Source organism: Trichoplusia ni, chromosome 4 (assembly GCF_003590095.1).
Source record: "Trichoplusia ni isolate ovarian cell line Hi5 chromosome 4, tn1, whole genome shotgun sequence".
Classification (NCBI taxonomy): Eukaryota; Metazoa; Arthropoda; class Insecta; order Lepidoptera; family Noctuidae; genus Trichoplusia; species Trichoplusia ni.
In genome coordinates this window covers 7,970,890-7,984,735 of record NC_039481.1, presented here as the reverse complement: position 1 = coordinate 7,984,735, position 13,846 = coordinate 7,970,890, and the positions used below count along the sequence as shown (strand labels likewise).

Here is a 13,846-nt window from a genome sequence, read left to right as displayed (position 1 = left end):
GAGTCTAATTTGGAGCGAAAGGAAAACAGAATTAAATGATCAAAGATGTTGTGACGGAATTATTTTTGAATTAATTATATTTCATAACCGCTTTGTTACAAAGTTGTAGTGGGTTACAATGTTCCGTCTGATGAACGCAGCCATATCTCTTGACGGTTGGTTCATGTTGAGATCTCGACCGATTCGCGCCAAAATTTTATATTGTCAAACAAATTGGCGGTGGCGGTGAATGTCGTCGTGTTTTTGTTGTGTACATTCAATTAAGTTTCCTGTTTTCTACCTAATATAAATAACTAATTCTACTTTTCAAAATGGCTATGCGTGATTATACGGCCGATAAAGGTATTTATTTCCTTACAAACGCTTATATATTTATAACTTAACCTAACATTTTACTTCATAACTATTTTCGTATTGCAGAAACTTTCAAAAACTTTTTCGTGGATTTTTGTCAATCTGATGATGAGGGAAACAAGAACTTCAAATACTCTGAGCAGTTAACGAGGGTTGCACATAGGGAGCAGGTACGTCCAAATTGTCTTTTTTTCGTTAGTGCTCCCTACCATTTTCTTGCTTTAGTTGCTATGTTTAGAGCGTTCGTACTTCTCTTGTTGTATGTTTTCACTGTTGTATATCATGAATTAAAAGTTTAACATACTTATCTGTCGTATCAATTCTCATTAAGAGGATTTGTCTTGCAGACTGCGTTTGTTGTGGAGTTGGATGACTTACATGAGACCAATGAAGAGCTGGCAGAGGCCGTGCGGCAGAACACAAGGCGGTACACTAACATGGTGTCCGATGTTGTCTATGAAATGCTGCCGGACTATAAACATAGAGAGGTATTGACTTACATTGGAATTGTCACCTTAGATGTTACAATACTGAAATGTAGTATATAATTAAAACATATAAAGATATATTTAAAACCATTTAAAAAGTAATTTGTTCTAGGTAAATTACTTTTTACATAGTTTTAAAACTAAGCTGTAGTATAATGGTTTCTTAGGTTTACGCGAATGTTAGACATTGAAATGAAACTACTTTTACGGATTTTATCGCGGTTTAATTTTAGATTTTAGTTCCCGACGTTTCGAAACCTTTGCAGGTATCATGGTCACGGGCAGACGTCTGCCCGTGCCCGTAAAATCTAAAATTAAACCGCGATAAAATCCGTAAAAGTAGTTTCATTTCAATAAGCTGTAGTAGATATGTTGACTTGAATTAAAATCCTTTAATCCTCAATGTGCAAACTATTGTTTATTTCTGACTTTAAATTTATAGTTTAAATACTTTTCTGAAGTTACATATTTTATAATATTCACATATTTGTTTATCACTTCCCTATTGTCACATAGGCGGTGGCCAAAGATGCACTAGATGTATACATAGAGCACAGAATCATGCTGGAGGCGAGGAACCACAGGATCCCCGGAGAGATGCGAGACCCCCGCAACAGATACCCACCAGAACTGATCAGGAGATTGTGAGTACAGTTCTATGAGACAATAACAACATCTGATCTTATCTAGATACAGTAGATACATTGGAATATGTCATTTCAAGTTATATTGAAGATCTTGCAAGCAGCTTAGTATTTAACTTGATAGTTAATATACTTATTTACATTGGTTGCTGTCATAATGAAAGTAATGTTTATTCTTAACTACAATAAAAATGTCATATTTTTTTATTATTTGCAGTGAGGTGTACTTCAAGGACCTATCTTCTTCCAAGTCTTTACCTATACGTGAGGTGAAGGCTGAACACATTGGCAAACTGGTAACAATAAGAGGTGAGAAAAACCCATTGATAGCTGCATAATGGTTTTATTGCAGTTTTTGTTAGTATGAGATAGAAGAAGCCTTCAACTATTTGTTGGTCATAAATAAGGTGCTCCTTGTGCACTATTGTACATATTAACTGATAGAAATAACAACAATATGCTTCCAAAGCTTCTCTTACTACAAGTGAAAAAATGCTTTAATTTGAAACTAGTTTTGCTACTGCATGCCTACTACGAAAGGCATTGGGAATTTGTGATATAGAGGAAGCTCATCAAGCTGTTTGGTGCAGGCATAGTGACCCGCTGCACGGACGTGAAGCCGCTGCTGGCGGTGGCCACGTACTCGTGCGGCGCGTGCGGCGCGGAGACCTACCAGCCCGTGCGCGCGCTGCACTTCACGCCGCCCGCCGCCTGCGCCGCCGACGCCTGCCGCCTCAACAAGACGGCCGGCCAGCTGCTGCTGCAGACCCGGGGCTCGCGCTTCCAGAAGTTCCAGGAGCTCAAAATACAGGAGCATGTGAGTGCATGATTTTACTACATGGTTAAAAAAATTTACCTCTATATAGACGTATACATGTATATCCTTTTTTGTGAGTATCCATGGCAAGTAAAGTGAAGAGGCCAGTACCTTGTTGTTGGCCAGTATCTTTTTAGAAGACATCCTTCCTTTTTAGTCTGCTGACACTGAAGGTTTATGGAGTTCTATTACAAGTATTTTTTGATGAACAGAGGGCTTACTTGCGTATGTGTCTTTAAACCTCTCTATTTCAGAGTGGAAGGTTTTCCACGTTACGATAGCGTATCTGACTATTTCTTCTGAACCATGGAGCGTAAGTGGCACATAACGTAGTATACAGGATGTTCTATTGTACTTGTTCTATGCACATTACACATGATGTTAATTTTGTGTGCAGAAACCCAAATTTATATCTAATAAATGTATAAATTATCAGTCAGACCAAGTCCCGGTGGGTCACATTCCGCGGCAGCTGTCGGTGTACTGCCGCGGCGAGACGACGCGGCGGGCTCAGCCGGGCGACCACGTGGCGGTGGGCGGCGTGTTCCTGCCGCTGCTGTCTGTCGGCTTCCGCCAGCTCACGCAGGGACTGCTGTCCGACACATATTTGGAGGCTCACGTAAGTAGATCATTATGCTGGCTTGTATTGGCTTGTAGATTGCTGTTCCAGTGTTGTATGTCTAAAGGAGTCTACACACCAAACCCGCCGACCCGCCGACACAGCCCGGCGGCTTGGTGTCGGCGACTTTGCTTCAAGAATCATGTCGGCGACTCGTACCCGCGCGTGCAAGTCGGCGGCATGGCCGGCGACTTGCGTACGCGCACGCTCAGTTGCCCGCCGACACTCCAGCGATAGTGACGTGCTTGTGTTTTTTTTGCGATTTTCTGCAATAATGGAATGGGACGAAGAAACCACTCTAAAGTTAATAAATTTGTATCATATAAAGGAATTATTATGGAATCCAAAACACTTGGATCACAAATGTAGACCTAAACGTTTTGATGCACTAAATGAGATGGCAAACGAATTAAATACAAATGTCACAGAAATAGAACGGAAGATAAAAAATTTGACGAGCCAATATTATAGAGAAAGAAAAAAGACGATTGAATCAAAAAAGTCTGGAACCAGCGCAGATTCTGTTCATGAGAGCAAGTGGTTTGCCTTTAAATCTTTGAATTTCTTGCTCAATAAAAATAAACCTACTGGAACAATCGATACGGTATGTAACATTTCAGTGATGTTGTATTATTTTATTTCTAACCTAATTATTAGAGCACACAAGAATAATATGTAAGCTTGGCCCGAGTGAAGAGAGGCGCGCGGTAAATAAAGACATAGGTACTTATTTTATCTGCCTTTGTTGTTGCGCTGCCGCTATTGTTATTGCACCGAAATATTTCTAAACAAATTATTTCTTGGAATGGCATGTGCACAGATATAAAAGTCATTGCAAATGTATTTTTTAAAAACTAACAACTCTTTTCTCAACAAGCTTTTGATTTCGCCGAATTTCTATTATAAACCGAGAGATTCCGTACCATTTTCATTTTTTTTCTTTTTAGGTTGTTAGGATAATAGGATAATAATTATCAATGTAAATAATAATTAATAATAATATTTCTAAAACAATTAGTATTAGGTATGATTTATGACCATTGTCTTTTTTTTCATATATTCCGTGCGGTGTACCTACTCGCGGGTAAAAGCTAGTGTATAATACATTTCATAAGTAAACTGTTGGTGATTCAAATAAAATATTATTTCAGGAGATAACAGCAACTGACAATAATGCCCAACATGCGGACAATGATGCTCAACATGGGGAAAACGATTCACCTCAAACGTCAAACATCATTCCCCAAGCGAATAAACGTTATAAACCTAATCCAAGTAATGAGATGGTGTCGGAAGCATTAAATTTAATGAGAACAGTCAGTCAACGGACAAATCAAAAAATAAAAGATGAGGACGATTTGTTTGGCGAATATATTGCGACACAACTTAGAAAATTTGATAAAACAACAAAGGCAATAATAAAACATCGGATTAACAATATCTTTTTTGAAACCGAAACTGGATATCGTTCAGACATGTTCGAAGCTTCGCCAAGACCTTCTACTTCCCATAGTCATCCAGGATATTATACAATGGATCAATGTGATGTAAATTCCTACTACTCATCATCCAACTCTGCCGTAACAAACCCTGTTTCACCGCCTCTTGGTGAACCTTCAACATCTTCAATTGAACCTTCGTTACGTGTGTCGCTTCAAGAGAGTGGTGATATTGAGAACATATTATCATCTATTGAGTCAGATAAATAGGTTTATTCCACAAATCCCCACCGTATGCACTCTGAGAATAACCCTATCACCTGATGCGAGATAACGTTATGTAGGCACAAGTATTTCGTCTTAATGTTGTTATCATAGAATCGTCATAGTATACTCAAAATGCATAAAAACGTCAGTGGGGATTTCACGGTGGGGATTTATAGAATAACTCGGTAAATAAAACCACTTATAAATGAACAAAAACAAGTGATTTACGAAGTTTTTAATACAAATTATAATAAAAATAAAAGTACTAATACAAGTATGAGTTTCATTAAAACTTACGAGTTAGTCATTGATCATTCTGCCATGGTAATCTCCCGACATCGGAAAGAAAATATTGAACCAATTCTGTCCTTATAACCTCAGGAGATTGTGTCCTTGTAACCTCAAGGGAATGTGTATTGTCTTGTCTAGGCAAGTCAGCAAACAAATTATTTTCACGTGGTTCCCTGCGCCAATCTCCTGGATTGATTTCTCCCCTACTATTTTCAGTATCATATTCATTTTGTTGTATTATACCATGTCGTTTTACATAATTGAACAAATGAATACATGCCAATGTTACAATAGTAACTTTTTGTGGATTTAGCTGGATGGGTTTGTTAAATATCTTAAATTGTTTTGTTAACTGTCCAAATACGTTTTCAACTACTCTTCGACCTCGACACATGCGATAGTTGTACACTCTCTTGGGAGACCCTTTCGCATGATTACCATCATAAGGTTTTAAAATATTGGTTTGTAAAGGAAACGCATCGTCGCCCAAAAAAAAATAGGGTACTGGCATAATTCTTCCAGGTAGAGGTTTTTTATCTGGCAAATTTAAATCATTATTATATAACATTCTGCATAATGAAGAGTTAGCAAATACACCACCATCGGAAATGCGACCCTGGCACCCCACATTAGCGTATAAAAACTTATAATCTGCATCCACTAATGCAAACAGTACAATACTGAAATACATTTTATAATTAAAATAATCGCTTCCACTTCGTGCTGGACATTCAATTCTAATGTGCTTTCCATCCATAGATCCAACACAATTAGGTACATTCCATCTACTCAGATATCCATCTGCAACTTTTGTCCATTCGTTTGATGTTCGTGGAATCTGAAATCGGAAATGTGCTCGGTGATAGGATAGCCATTTGCCTACTTATATAGTAATTTTTCGGAACATAGTTTTTCTGGAAGATTAAAGAAAGTTAAACGCCCATATATGTACATACCTTCACATAATCCGAAAGTCCATCTACGATAGCTTGGCACACTTCTGGAATAATGTAGGAAATAAGTTGAGGAGATACTTTAAAGGTGTCACAAAGACTGTTGAATGAATCTCCCGTAGTCAGGTATTTTAATGTTAATGATAATCTGTCCGTTGGTGAAATTGCACTTCTGTAATTTGTATTTTTTTTAACTATTGTGGGTCCAACAATGCTTAGTAAATATTCAAAGTCGGTAAACGTTAACGACATAAATGTCTTAAAATGTAAGGGTCTTTTTACAATCAAATCGTCTGTTCTTAAATCTTTTATTCTATCACTGTTACTGTAACGACTGCGACTCATTAAGCTTGGTCTAACCCAACACTGTCGTTTTCTCTTCAGGGACCCAGCTAAAATTATTCCACATGCTGCTATTATTAGATCAGCATCAGTATCCATGTTTATTGTAGGCTGCAATATTCGAGAAAAACAACACGTCACGTTCGTACACACTGCAATCACTAACTAAAAAAGTTGTACTGATTTCTTGCCGCCGACTAACTCACCGACACAGCCCCATGACACATGTTGGCGGGTTGGCGGGTTTGGGTCGCCGACACCAAGCCGCCGGGCTGTGTCGGCGGGTCGGCGGGTTTGGTGTGTAGACTCCTTAACTTTATGTGAATTTTATGTTATTGCGAACGATTACTGAACTTCTAGTTAGTAAACAAAGATTTTTTATAAAATAATTCCTCTTTTTTATACAAATGATTCCCGAATAAAAAATTTAGACCTTGTGTCACAGGAGGTTTCACAAACACTCAAGTCACATTCACAAAAACCCTACTCAGAACAAGCACTCGTTGAACACACAAATGCTCGTTTAACGCGAAGATCACGTATTCTGATAATCTTGCTCTATTTCTATAGATTTTTTAACTTTTATTCTACTAACCTTTAATCACTTTCACAGTCAGTCAACTGCTTGAACCAAGCTGACGAAAATGAGTTGACAGAAGCTTTGACAGAAGAGGAACTCTCAGAGTTGGCTGACGAGGACCTGTACTCCCGCATGGCGCGCAGCCTCGCGCCTGAGATTTACGGCCACGAGGACGTCAAGAAGGCACTCTTACTACTGCTCGTCGGCGGGGTCGACAAGTAAGATCTTACTGCATGTTGCTTGTAGAAATTTCTGTAAAACATAATATATACAACAAAGTTATAATTAAATTATGTATTGTTTTCTATGTGTAAAGTAGAAAAAAAGTACTGCAGGTACAGTCAAAAATTAAGATCAAGAGGTAACAATCTTGTCGTGGTTTCAATTGGAAACGTCAGAAAATCTTTCAAACATCTTAGTTTTCAACGATAGGTGTAACTTTTACCACATTGAAACATGAATAAGTGACCATTAATTGCATGTATCTGCGCAGACGTCCAAACGGCATGAAGATTCGTGGCAACATCAACATATGTCTGATGGGCGACCCGGGTGTGGCCAAGTCGCAGCTGCTCAACTACATCGACCGCCTCGCGCCGCGCTCGCAGTACACGACCGGCCGCGGGTCTTCCGGAGTCGGACTTACGGCTGCTGTCATGAAGGTTAAACATTGTGTACTATAAGCTAAAATAGGTCGTCATGTATCGTGAGGCTAACATAACTATAGGTTAATGTAACTCACAAACTTGTATTCAACATCTAATTTAATGTGTTCATAAACATTTTGCCACATAAATAATTCTGATTTACTCTTGTGAGGTATGATTAGGAAACATAAGCTCACAAGCAAATTTTATTATACAATGATGAAAAGATTGACATTTTCGGCCTAAAACATTAGCTGAAAATGTTTTCGTATCAGTAGGTGACTTCCAGTCAAAAGGGATTTCAAGAGTAGCTATAAATTTAAATAGTATAAAACCAGATCATTAAACACAACCTTGTTTCTAGGACCCATTCACCGGTGAGATGATGTTAGAAGGCGGCGCGCTGGTGCTGGCGGACCAGGGCGTCTGCTGCATCGACGAGTTCGACAAGATGGCCGAGAACGACCGCACTGCCATACACGAGGTCATGGAGCAGCAGACCATTAGTATTGCAAAGGTCAGTCATCAATAAATATTGCATAACTTACTACAGGAGGCATGTAATAAGGCTACCTTCCTACTGTTATATGCTGACCTGTCTCTACAATTTTGGAATTTTGGACCTAAATATGGAGTTTTTTTTATAATATATCAGTAGAGTCAGTTCAGACAGTGTAGTGATTTAATTGATTTGTCCTCTTCAACTTAGTAATTAAATGTTTCAGGCTATTTTTTGTTTTGAATGGTTGATAAGCATTTGTGTATTTGGAATAGAGGAGAAACTAGTCAGCTCAGTATCTACTTTTTCATTCTTCATAAACTGAAATATTTTTTTCTGCAAATAGGATAGATGTAATCACTTTAATATTTCATTTACCCATTACATGTTACTGAATAGTCCTTTGCTCAAGATTAGGACAATAAATTACAAGAATACATGTTGATACTTGTCTACATTGTTCTTGTCGAGAATTATCACCTGAATATTTTGCAGGCTGGTATAATGACATGCCTGAACGCGCGCGTGTCGATCCTGGCGGCCGCCAACCCTGCGTACGGCCGCTACAACCCCAAGCGCACCATCGAGCAGAACATACAGCTGCCCGCCGCGCTGCTCTCGCGATTTGACCTGCTGTGGCTCATACAGGACAAGCCTAACCGGTAATATAACTACTGATTACTACGGATTACTGTTTTTTTTAAAACAGTTTGCATTTATTTGAGCTATTTAGTGCCATGTAGTATAAACAGATTTTCTATATGATGATTCATGTGCATGATCCACTCAGCCAATTGAGTTTGCTAACACTTCAAACTGCGTCAAGGATTCGTGAATCACAGAAATGCTTGTCCTACGCGGGGATGGACACGACGCGCACAGTGACTTTGTTGTGGTGACCGCAACCACTCTCGGCTATCCGTGCAGTCTAATTTGCAATGAAGTTTTAATTCCTGTGTCCGTCCCCAGCGAGAAGGACCTGGAGCTAGCGAAGCACATAGCGTACGTCCACCAGCACTCGCGGCAGCCCCCCAGCGAGCTGCGCGCGCTGCCCATGCGCCTGGTGCGGCGCTACGTGGCGCTCACCAAGCGGAAGCACCCCGCCGTGCCCACGCAACTCGCCGACTACATCGTCTGTCAGTACACCGTACACATCGTTTGATTGTAATCATGAGTTTTCTTTAAAGAGGGAACTCGTCAAATTGATGATGCACTTGACTAGTGTGAATTAATTGAAATTTGTGTATTATTTGGATAAGATTTGAAATACTGAATACTTTTTACATTATACTATTTACAGCTCAGTTTTCACTCTATAATAGACTATTATTGACTTAAAACATTTTGCAAAGCTATACGGTATAGGTATTTTTCATCAGAATGGTTAATTTGTCCTTCTTTAACTTACCAATTTTATCAGAGAACTAACTCTCCTTGTTTCTTGTTTCCAGCTTCATACGTGGAGCTTCGTCGTGAAGCCCGCAACGCCCGCGACGTGACCTTCACATCTGCGCGAAACCTGCTCGCCATCCTGCGTCTATCCACCGCACTCGCCAGACTCCGGTACAGATATACACCTGTTACTATAAACAAAATCCGACTTATAACAACTTAATTCTCGAGTCTTAACTAAATGTCCTATGTTTTGCCCACGATTAGAACAAAGTTAGTATTTAGTTATTAGGAATTCCTATCAAGTTGTGCTAAAGTTTTACTTCTGTTTAAGGCTCTCTGATGTCGTAGAAAAAGAAGACGTGTCTGAAGCGATCCGCCTCGTCGAGATGTCGAAACAGTCTCTGTCGCCTGTAGATGAGAATGTGCAGAGGTAACTTATCAGATTTGGTTAAAATGAGTCGCGTAAATATTACTTATGTTGTTAAGTAACACGACTTCTAAATATCCCTTTCCCTCATTAACTTAACTTAAAGATCTTACATATATTTGTCCCTGTGATCAATAACAACTTATAATCTATAAAAATCATTTGTCTTGTTCTGTACAGGGGCATAAGCTCGACGGACCGCATCTTCGCCATCGTGCGCGACCTGGCCGGGTCCAGCCAGACCGTCAAAATCGCTGACGTCATCGAGCGCTGTGTCGACAAAGGCTTCAAACCCGACCAGGTCAGACTTACTTTCGTATTTTTATATGTATAAGAGATATGTAAACTTAACAGAAGCCCATTAAAAAAACCGTCTGCTACAGTCCAATAGACTGACATTCATTAGAGGCAGGTGCGCGGGAATCTTGCATAAGAGGATCGGCAAGAAACGAATATATAAAGCAGCCGACGAGCCTCTTATAATACTACTACGGGCTGGCATGCTACACACAGTTGCATTAGTTCTTAGATGTGCAATTTTTTGAGCCACGTTCTTGACGTTAAGCCATTTTATGAACTATTAACACATAATGGTGTTGTTACAGGTGGACGCTTGTATCGAGGAGTATGAGAATCTGAACGTATGGCAGGTGAATCAAGTCCGGACCAAGATCACATTCATGTAAACCCACCGACCACCGTGTTGTACCTCTCGTAGTTGTAAGACCAGTGTGCCTGACAAACTAGTTGTAAGCTGTATGACTGATGCGATTGTTTTAATAATAAAGATATTTTGACTATAACGTGTTTTCCTTGTAACTAAACCGACTGAACCGCTAAACTAAAACTGCACTAGTTGATCGATCACAGGTTAAACCACACTTGATATATCGATGGGTGATAATATTTGGCGCAGCAAGTTCTAGGCCGATGATGGCTAATGATGACTGTTATTTACACAGAAAATCTGACAACCAGTCTGACTTAAAGGGATCGTGTTGCCCAGGTAACTGGGTTGAGAAACGGCTAGGATGTTAATTAAAAACTAATTCCATGTGTCATAAGTCTCATGACGTACAGCTATGATACGAATCAAACAAAATCTATGGGATAGTGACGAATGGAGTACACCCCTCAACTGTAATCGTTTTTTTCTAATTAGGTAGTTATTTTGAATCTATTCATTTACCAGACAGGCGAGAAAAATATTTACGTTTCCACGACTGGATACTTAAATCTTCGATAAAATCGAATAAGTAGTCAGAGATGTCAGTATTCCATGTAGCGGGTTTCCCTCCAGTCAAGTCCAGTCTCCACAACTACGGCATACAAATCCGTTTACGTCAACATAATCGGCAAATTAAACATTGGTACAATATCGACTAGATAAACTAAGATCAGGTATAAGGGTACCTTATAATAATTTCCGCAGTATAACATTGTTAGCAATCACCACAAATTTATCGCAATTACCTCCGTAAACGGAAAACTTGTTTTTCCCGGTTTGCCCTTTTCCTGTTAGACATCGCTACAATAAGAAAGTCAGTAATAAATTTGTTTTCCCTGGTTTTCTCTTATAGCAGTTATGTTTTTAAGGCCGATTAAGCTCAGCCCTCCCGATGCGATTGTCGCGACATTTTATTTATTACCAGCTGAGCGCTTTGGTTTCATCCGCTTTCTGCGCATTCTCGTAAGATGTTATTCCATCAAAATGGTTTTCTCAGAATGATTATGCTTGATACTAAAAACAGTTTTATCTGGATTTTATTTTGGATACCTGTCAGTAAAACAAATGAAATAAATTAAGCCATTCTTACGATTAGGATACATCAGAAAAAAATACGCAATAAAACGAAAGATTTATCAAAGAACATAAATTCATGAAAACTCAAAAATATACAAAGCACAAAGTCTATTAAAGTTAGAATAACACGAACTGCTAAACTCAACAATTTTAAAACGATTCAAGCAATCCATTTTGTAGATTCATTTTATTCAGCTGTTACTCACACATTCAGTTTTCATAATGTTGTGTTTACAAACGTCTGCACGTCGACTTTGCTCGCCCTCCAGACAGTTACGTCTGTCTGCTACCTACCGAGCTACGTTCAGAAGAATAACTTCGCACTTCTGAAAGGTCGGGTTTTGATATTTAAATAGGTACCATACTAATCGCCCCTTCAGGTATAACAAACAATACGTTACCCATAAGTTTTTTTTAGTTTTTCGTGGTGACCTCAAACCCTCGTCTGTCCGTGCAATCAAGTAATAATATTCATTTTCATATTTTCTTTTATAACCTCGCCGGTCAGTTAAGCTAACAGTTCGTTCTTGGTTTTCAAGCATCTTTATTAAATTAAATGCTACTAATATGACCGTTACCATATTTCGATTGTAAATAACTATCGTGTGACCGATTCCAGTTGCTGGAATCCGTCTCTATTTCCTGCGAAAGCAATCCTCGCGCCAAACGTTAATGCTCATTTAGAAGAGGAACATTTTACATGCATTCGCAATTCGTGTGACCAATGTCATACAAGGGAAAATATAACAAGTGTTTACTGCGACCATTTTTCCATTTAACCTATTCATAATATCAGTCGGAGTCAAACTTCTGTATTCCACCGTTTATAGTAGATACTGTATTGGCTAAGTCAGGGCTTAGGGTGCATACACATAGTGGTGAGGTTGAACTATTAAAAGTTAAACAATCCTTGGGACACGCTGTATACAAAGGGATTAAAAATTTGTGTTTTCGTGCATTGGAAACTTAAATAATACCGCTTTGCACATTTTTAATAACTTTAAATACGGTTACCCAACACTCGACAGGTACAGTTTAACGTACCATTTACAGATATTTATGCAAAATTTCGACTTTTTTTCTGTACTCTCGCCAATCTCTCGAAAAGCCTAGAATGGCCTACCGCAATAGAATATCTTCAAAATAGTATCCATTCGGTCTTTGAAGCGACATAAGGATTAATAAGGTCAGTGCGGGAGTCTTAAGACGACGAATTTCTTTTTGGTCGATTCATTTCGGCCTGTCATGAGGTTCTTCTTTGATCGGATAATATATAAACTAATATTTGCGCCTTAGGTACCGCTCTCTACCGCCATTACTACCAAATGCGATTCTGATTATTTAGTGTCACAACTCGTATGAATCAATAGCTTTATGTTGGTACTCCGTTCTTGACCTGCGCGTTAACTTGACAGTTTGCGTCAGCGCATCTGTATTGCTAATTTTTGCGCACGGATTTATTTTGCAAAGGCACGGATTTAAAAAAAAAAATACATTTATAATAAGAGTCAATTTGTCGTTGGTGAAATGTTTATGTGTGCTTGTTTATTAATTCCCTTTTCTGTATAATCAGCACGAAAATACTGATAAAAATACTCACCTATGAGGCACCTTTCAGCATTCGAAAAAGTCGACAGATTTAATGTGGTCTCTAGACTTATTGTGCGCATTAATTTCAAATAATTCGTAACTATAATTCCATCAATAGATCGCATCATAACGGAAACAAATAAATCATTTACAAAAAATAATTCTAACACTCTTCACGGACTGCTTCCGAAACTGTCAGAAAGTGCGCGTTTATATTCAAAGTTGAGGAAAATATTTAACATCCGTGATTCTCGAGGCTGCAAGAAAAAAATATTTAGGCGTGACGGGAAATCAGGTCACGAACCCAAACGGATTACACACTCGCCTGCCGAGTAAACTTGAAGAGGAGCCTTTGGTGTGAGAAGAGATTGCAAAAGTTCAAAGGTGAAGAGTTTCGCCCGTCAGCCGCCCGCGCCACCTGAAACCGGCACGCCTACACAGGGACGCACTCAACACGATGTTCGAGTACATCTGTATTTGTGTTTCGAGAAGGGTAGGTTTTTTAATCAAACTTTGGTAAAATATCCAGTGTGTGGTTTGCTTGGACAGTTCAGGTATAGTCTACTATGTGGTGGTAGGGAAATACACCTTCAATGAAATAGGATACTAGCGATTGCTCTGTAACATTCTTTGTTTTTGAGTTTTGGTCGATGATGCAGGGCAGGGGCGGGGAAGAATACTCCAAAGGTG

General features: G+C 39.0%; 3 protein-coding genes across 3 annotated transcripts; 2 read left to right on the top strand and 1 right to left on the bottom strand.

The window, feature by feature from the left end:
• The first annotated feature begins 161 nt into the window (after positions 1–161).
• On the top strand, positions 162–10,562 carry LOC113492876 (DNA replication licensing factor Mcm7). The gene is made up of 16 exons (XM_026870586.1): positions 162–342; positions 421–524; positions 702–842; positions 1,359–1,486; positions 1,704–1,795; positions 2,077–2,303; positions 2,740–2,922; positions 6,828–7,012; positions 7,288–7,456; positions 7,806–7,958; positions 8,436–8,602; positions 8,910–9,076; positions 9,392–9,503; positions 9,667–9,765; positions 9,943–10,063; positions 10,368–10,562. Exons 1-16 carry the CDS (start codon positions 312–314, stop codon positions 10,446–10,448), a joined length of 2,160 nt encoding a protein of 719 aa, XP_026726387.1. The 5' UTR covers positions 162–311; the 3' UTR covers positions 10,449–10,562.
• On the top strand, positions 2,962–4,902 carry LOC113492879. Its single transcript, XM_026870589.1, has 2 exons — positions 2,962–3,526; positions 4,074–4,902. Exons 1-2 carry the CDS (start codon positions 3,065–3,067, stop codon positions 4,629–4,631), a joined length of 1,020 nt encoding a protein of 339 aa, XP_026726390.1. The 5' UTR covers positions 2,962–3,064; the 3' UTR covers positions 4,632–4,902.
• On the bottom strand, positions 4,918–6,516 carry LOC113492877 (protein ALP1-like). The gene is made up of 2 exons (XM_026870587.1): positions 5,876–6,516; positions 4,918–5,757 (listed from the first exon to the last, which is right to left on the bottom strand). The coding sequence occupies exons 1-2, from the start codon at positions 6,311–6,313 to the stop codon at positions 4,933–4,935; spliced, it is 1,263 nt and encodes a 420-aa protein (XP_026726388.1). The 5' UTR covers positions 6,314–6,516; the 3' UTR covers positions 4,918–4,932.
• Positions 10,563–13,846: the final 3,284 nt, after the last annotated feature.

Coding starts and splice junctions, on each gene's coding strand:
- LOC113492877 (XM_026870587.1), bottom strand. CDS start 6,313: ATGGATACTGATGCTGATCTAATAATAGCAGCATGTGGAATAATTTTA. Junction 5,758..5,875: donor GACTTTCGGATTATGTGAAG/GTATGTACATAT, acceptor TTCCGATTTCAG/ATTCCACGAACATCAAACGA.
- LOC113492876 (XM_026870586.1), top strand. CDS start 312: ATGGCTATGCGTGATTATACGGCCGATAAAG. Junction 2,923..6,827: donor ACACATATTTGGAGGCTCAC/GTAAGTAGATCA, acceptor TCACTTTCACAG/TCAGTCAACTGCTTGAACCA. Junction 7,959..8,435: donor AGACCATTAGTATTGCAAAG/GTCAGTCATCAA, acceptor AATATTTTGCAG/GCTGGTATAATGACATGCCT.
- LOC113492879 (XM_026870589.1), top strand. CDS start 3,065: ATGTCGGCGACTCGTACCCGCGCGTGCAAGTCGGCGGCATGGCCGGCG. Junction 3,527..4,073: donor CTACTGGAACAATCGATACG/GTATGTAACATT, acceptor ATATTATTTCAG/GAGATAACAGCAACTGACAA.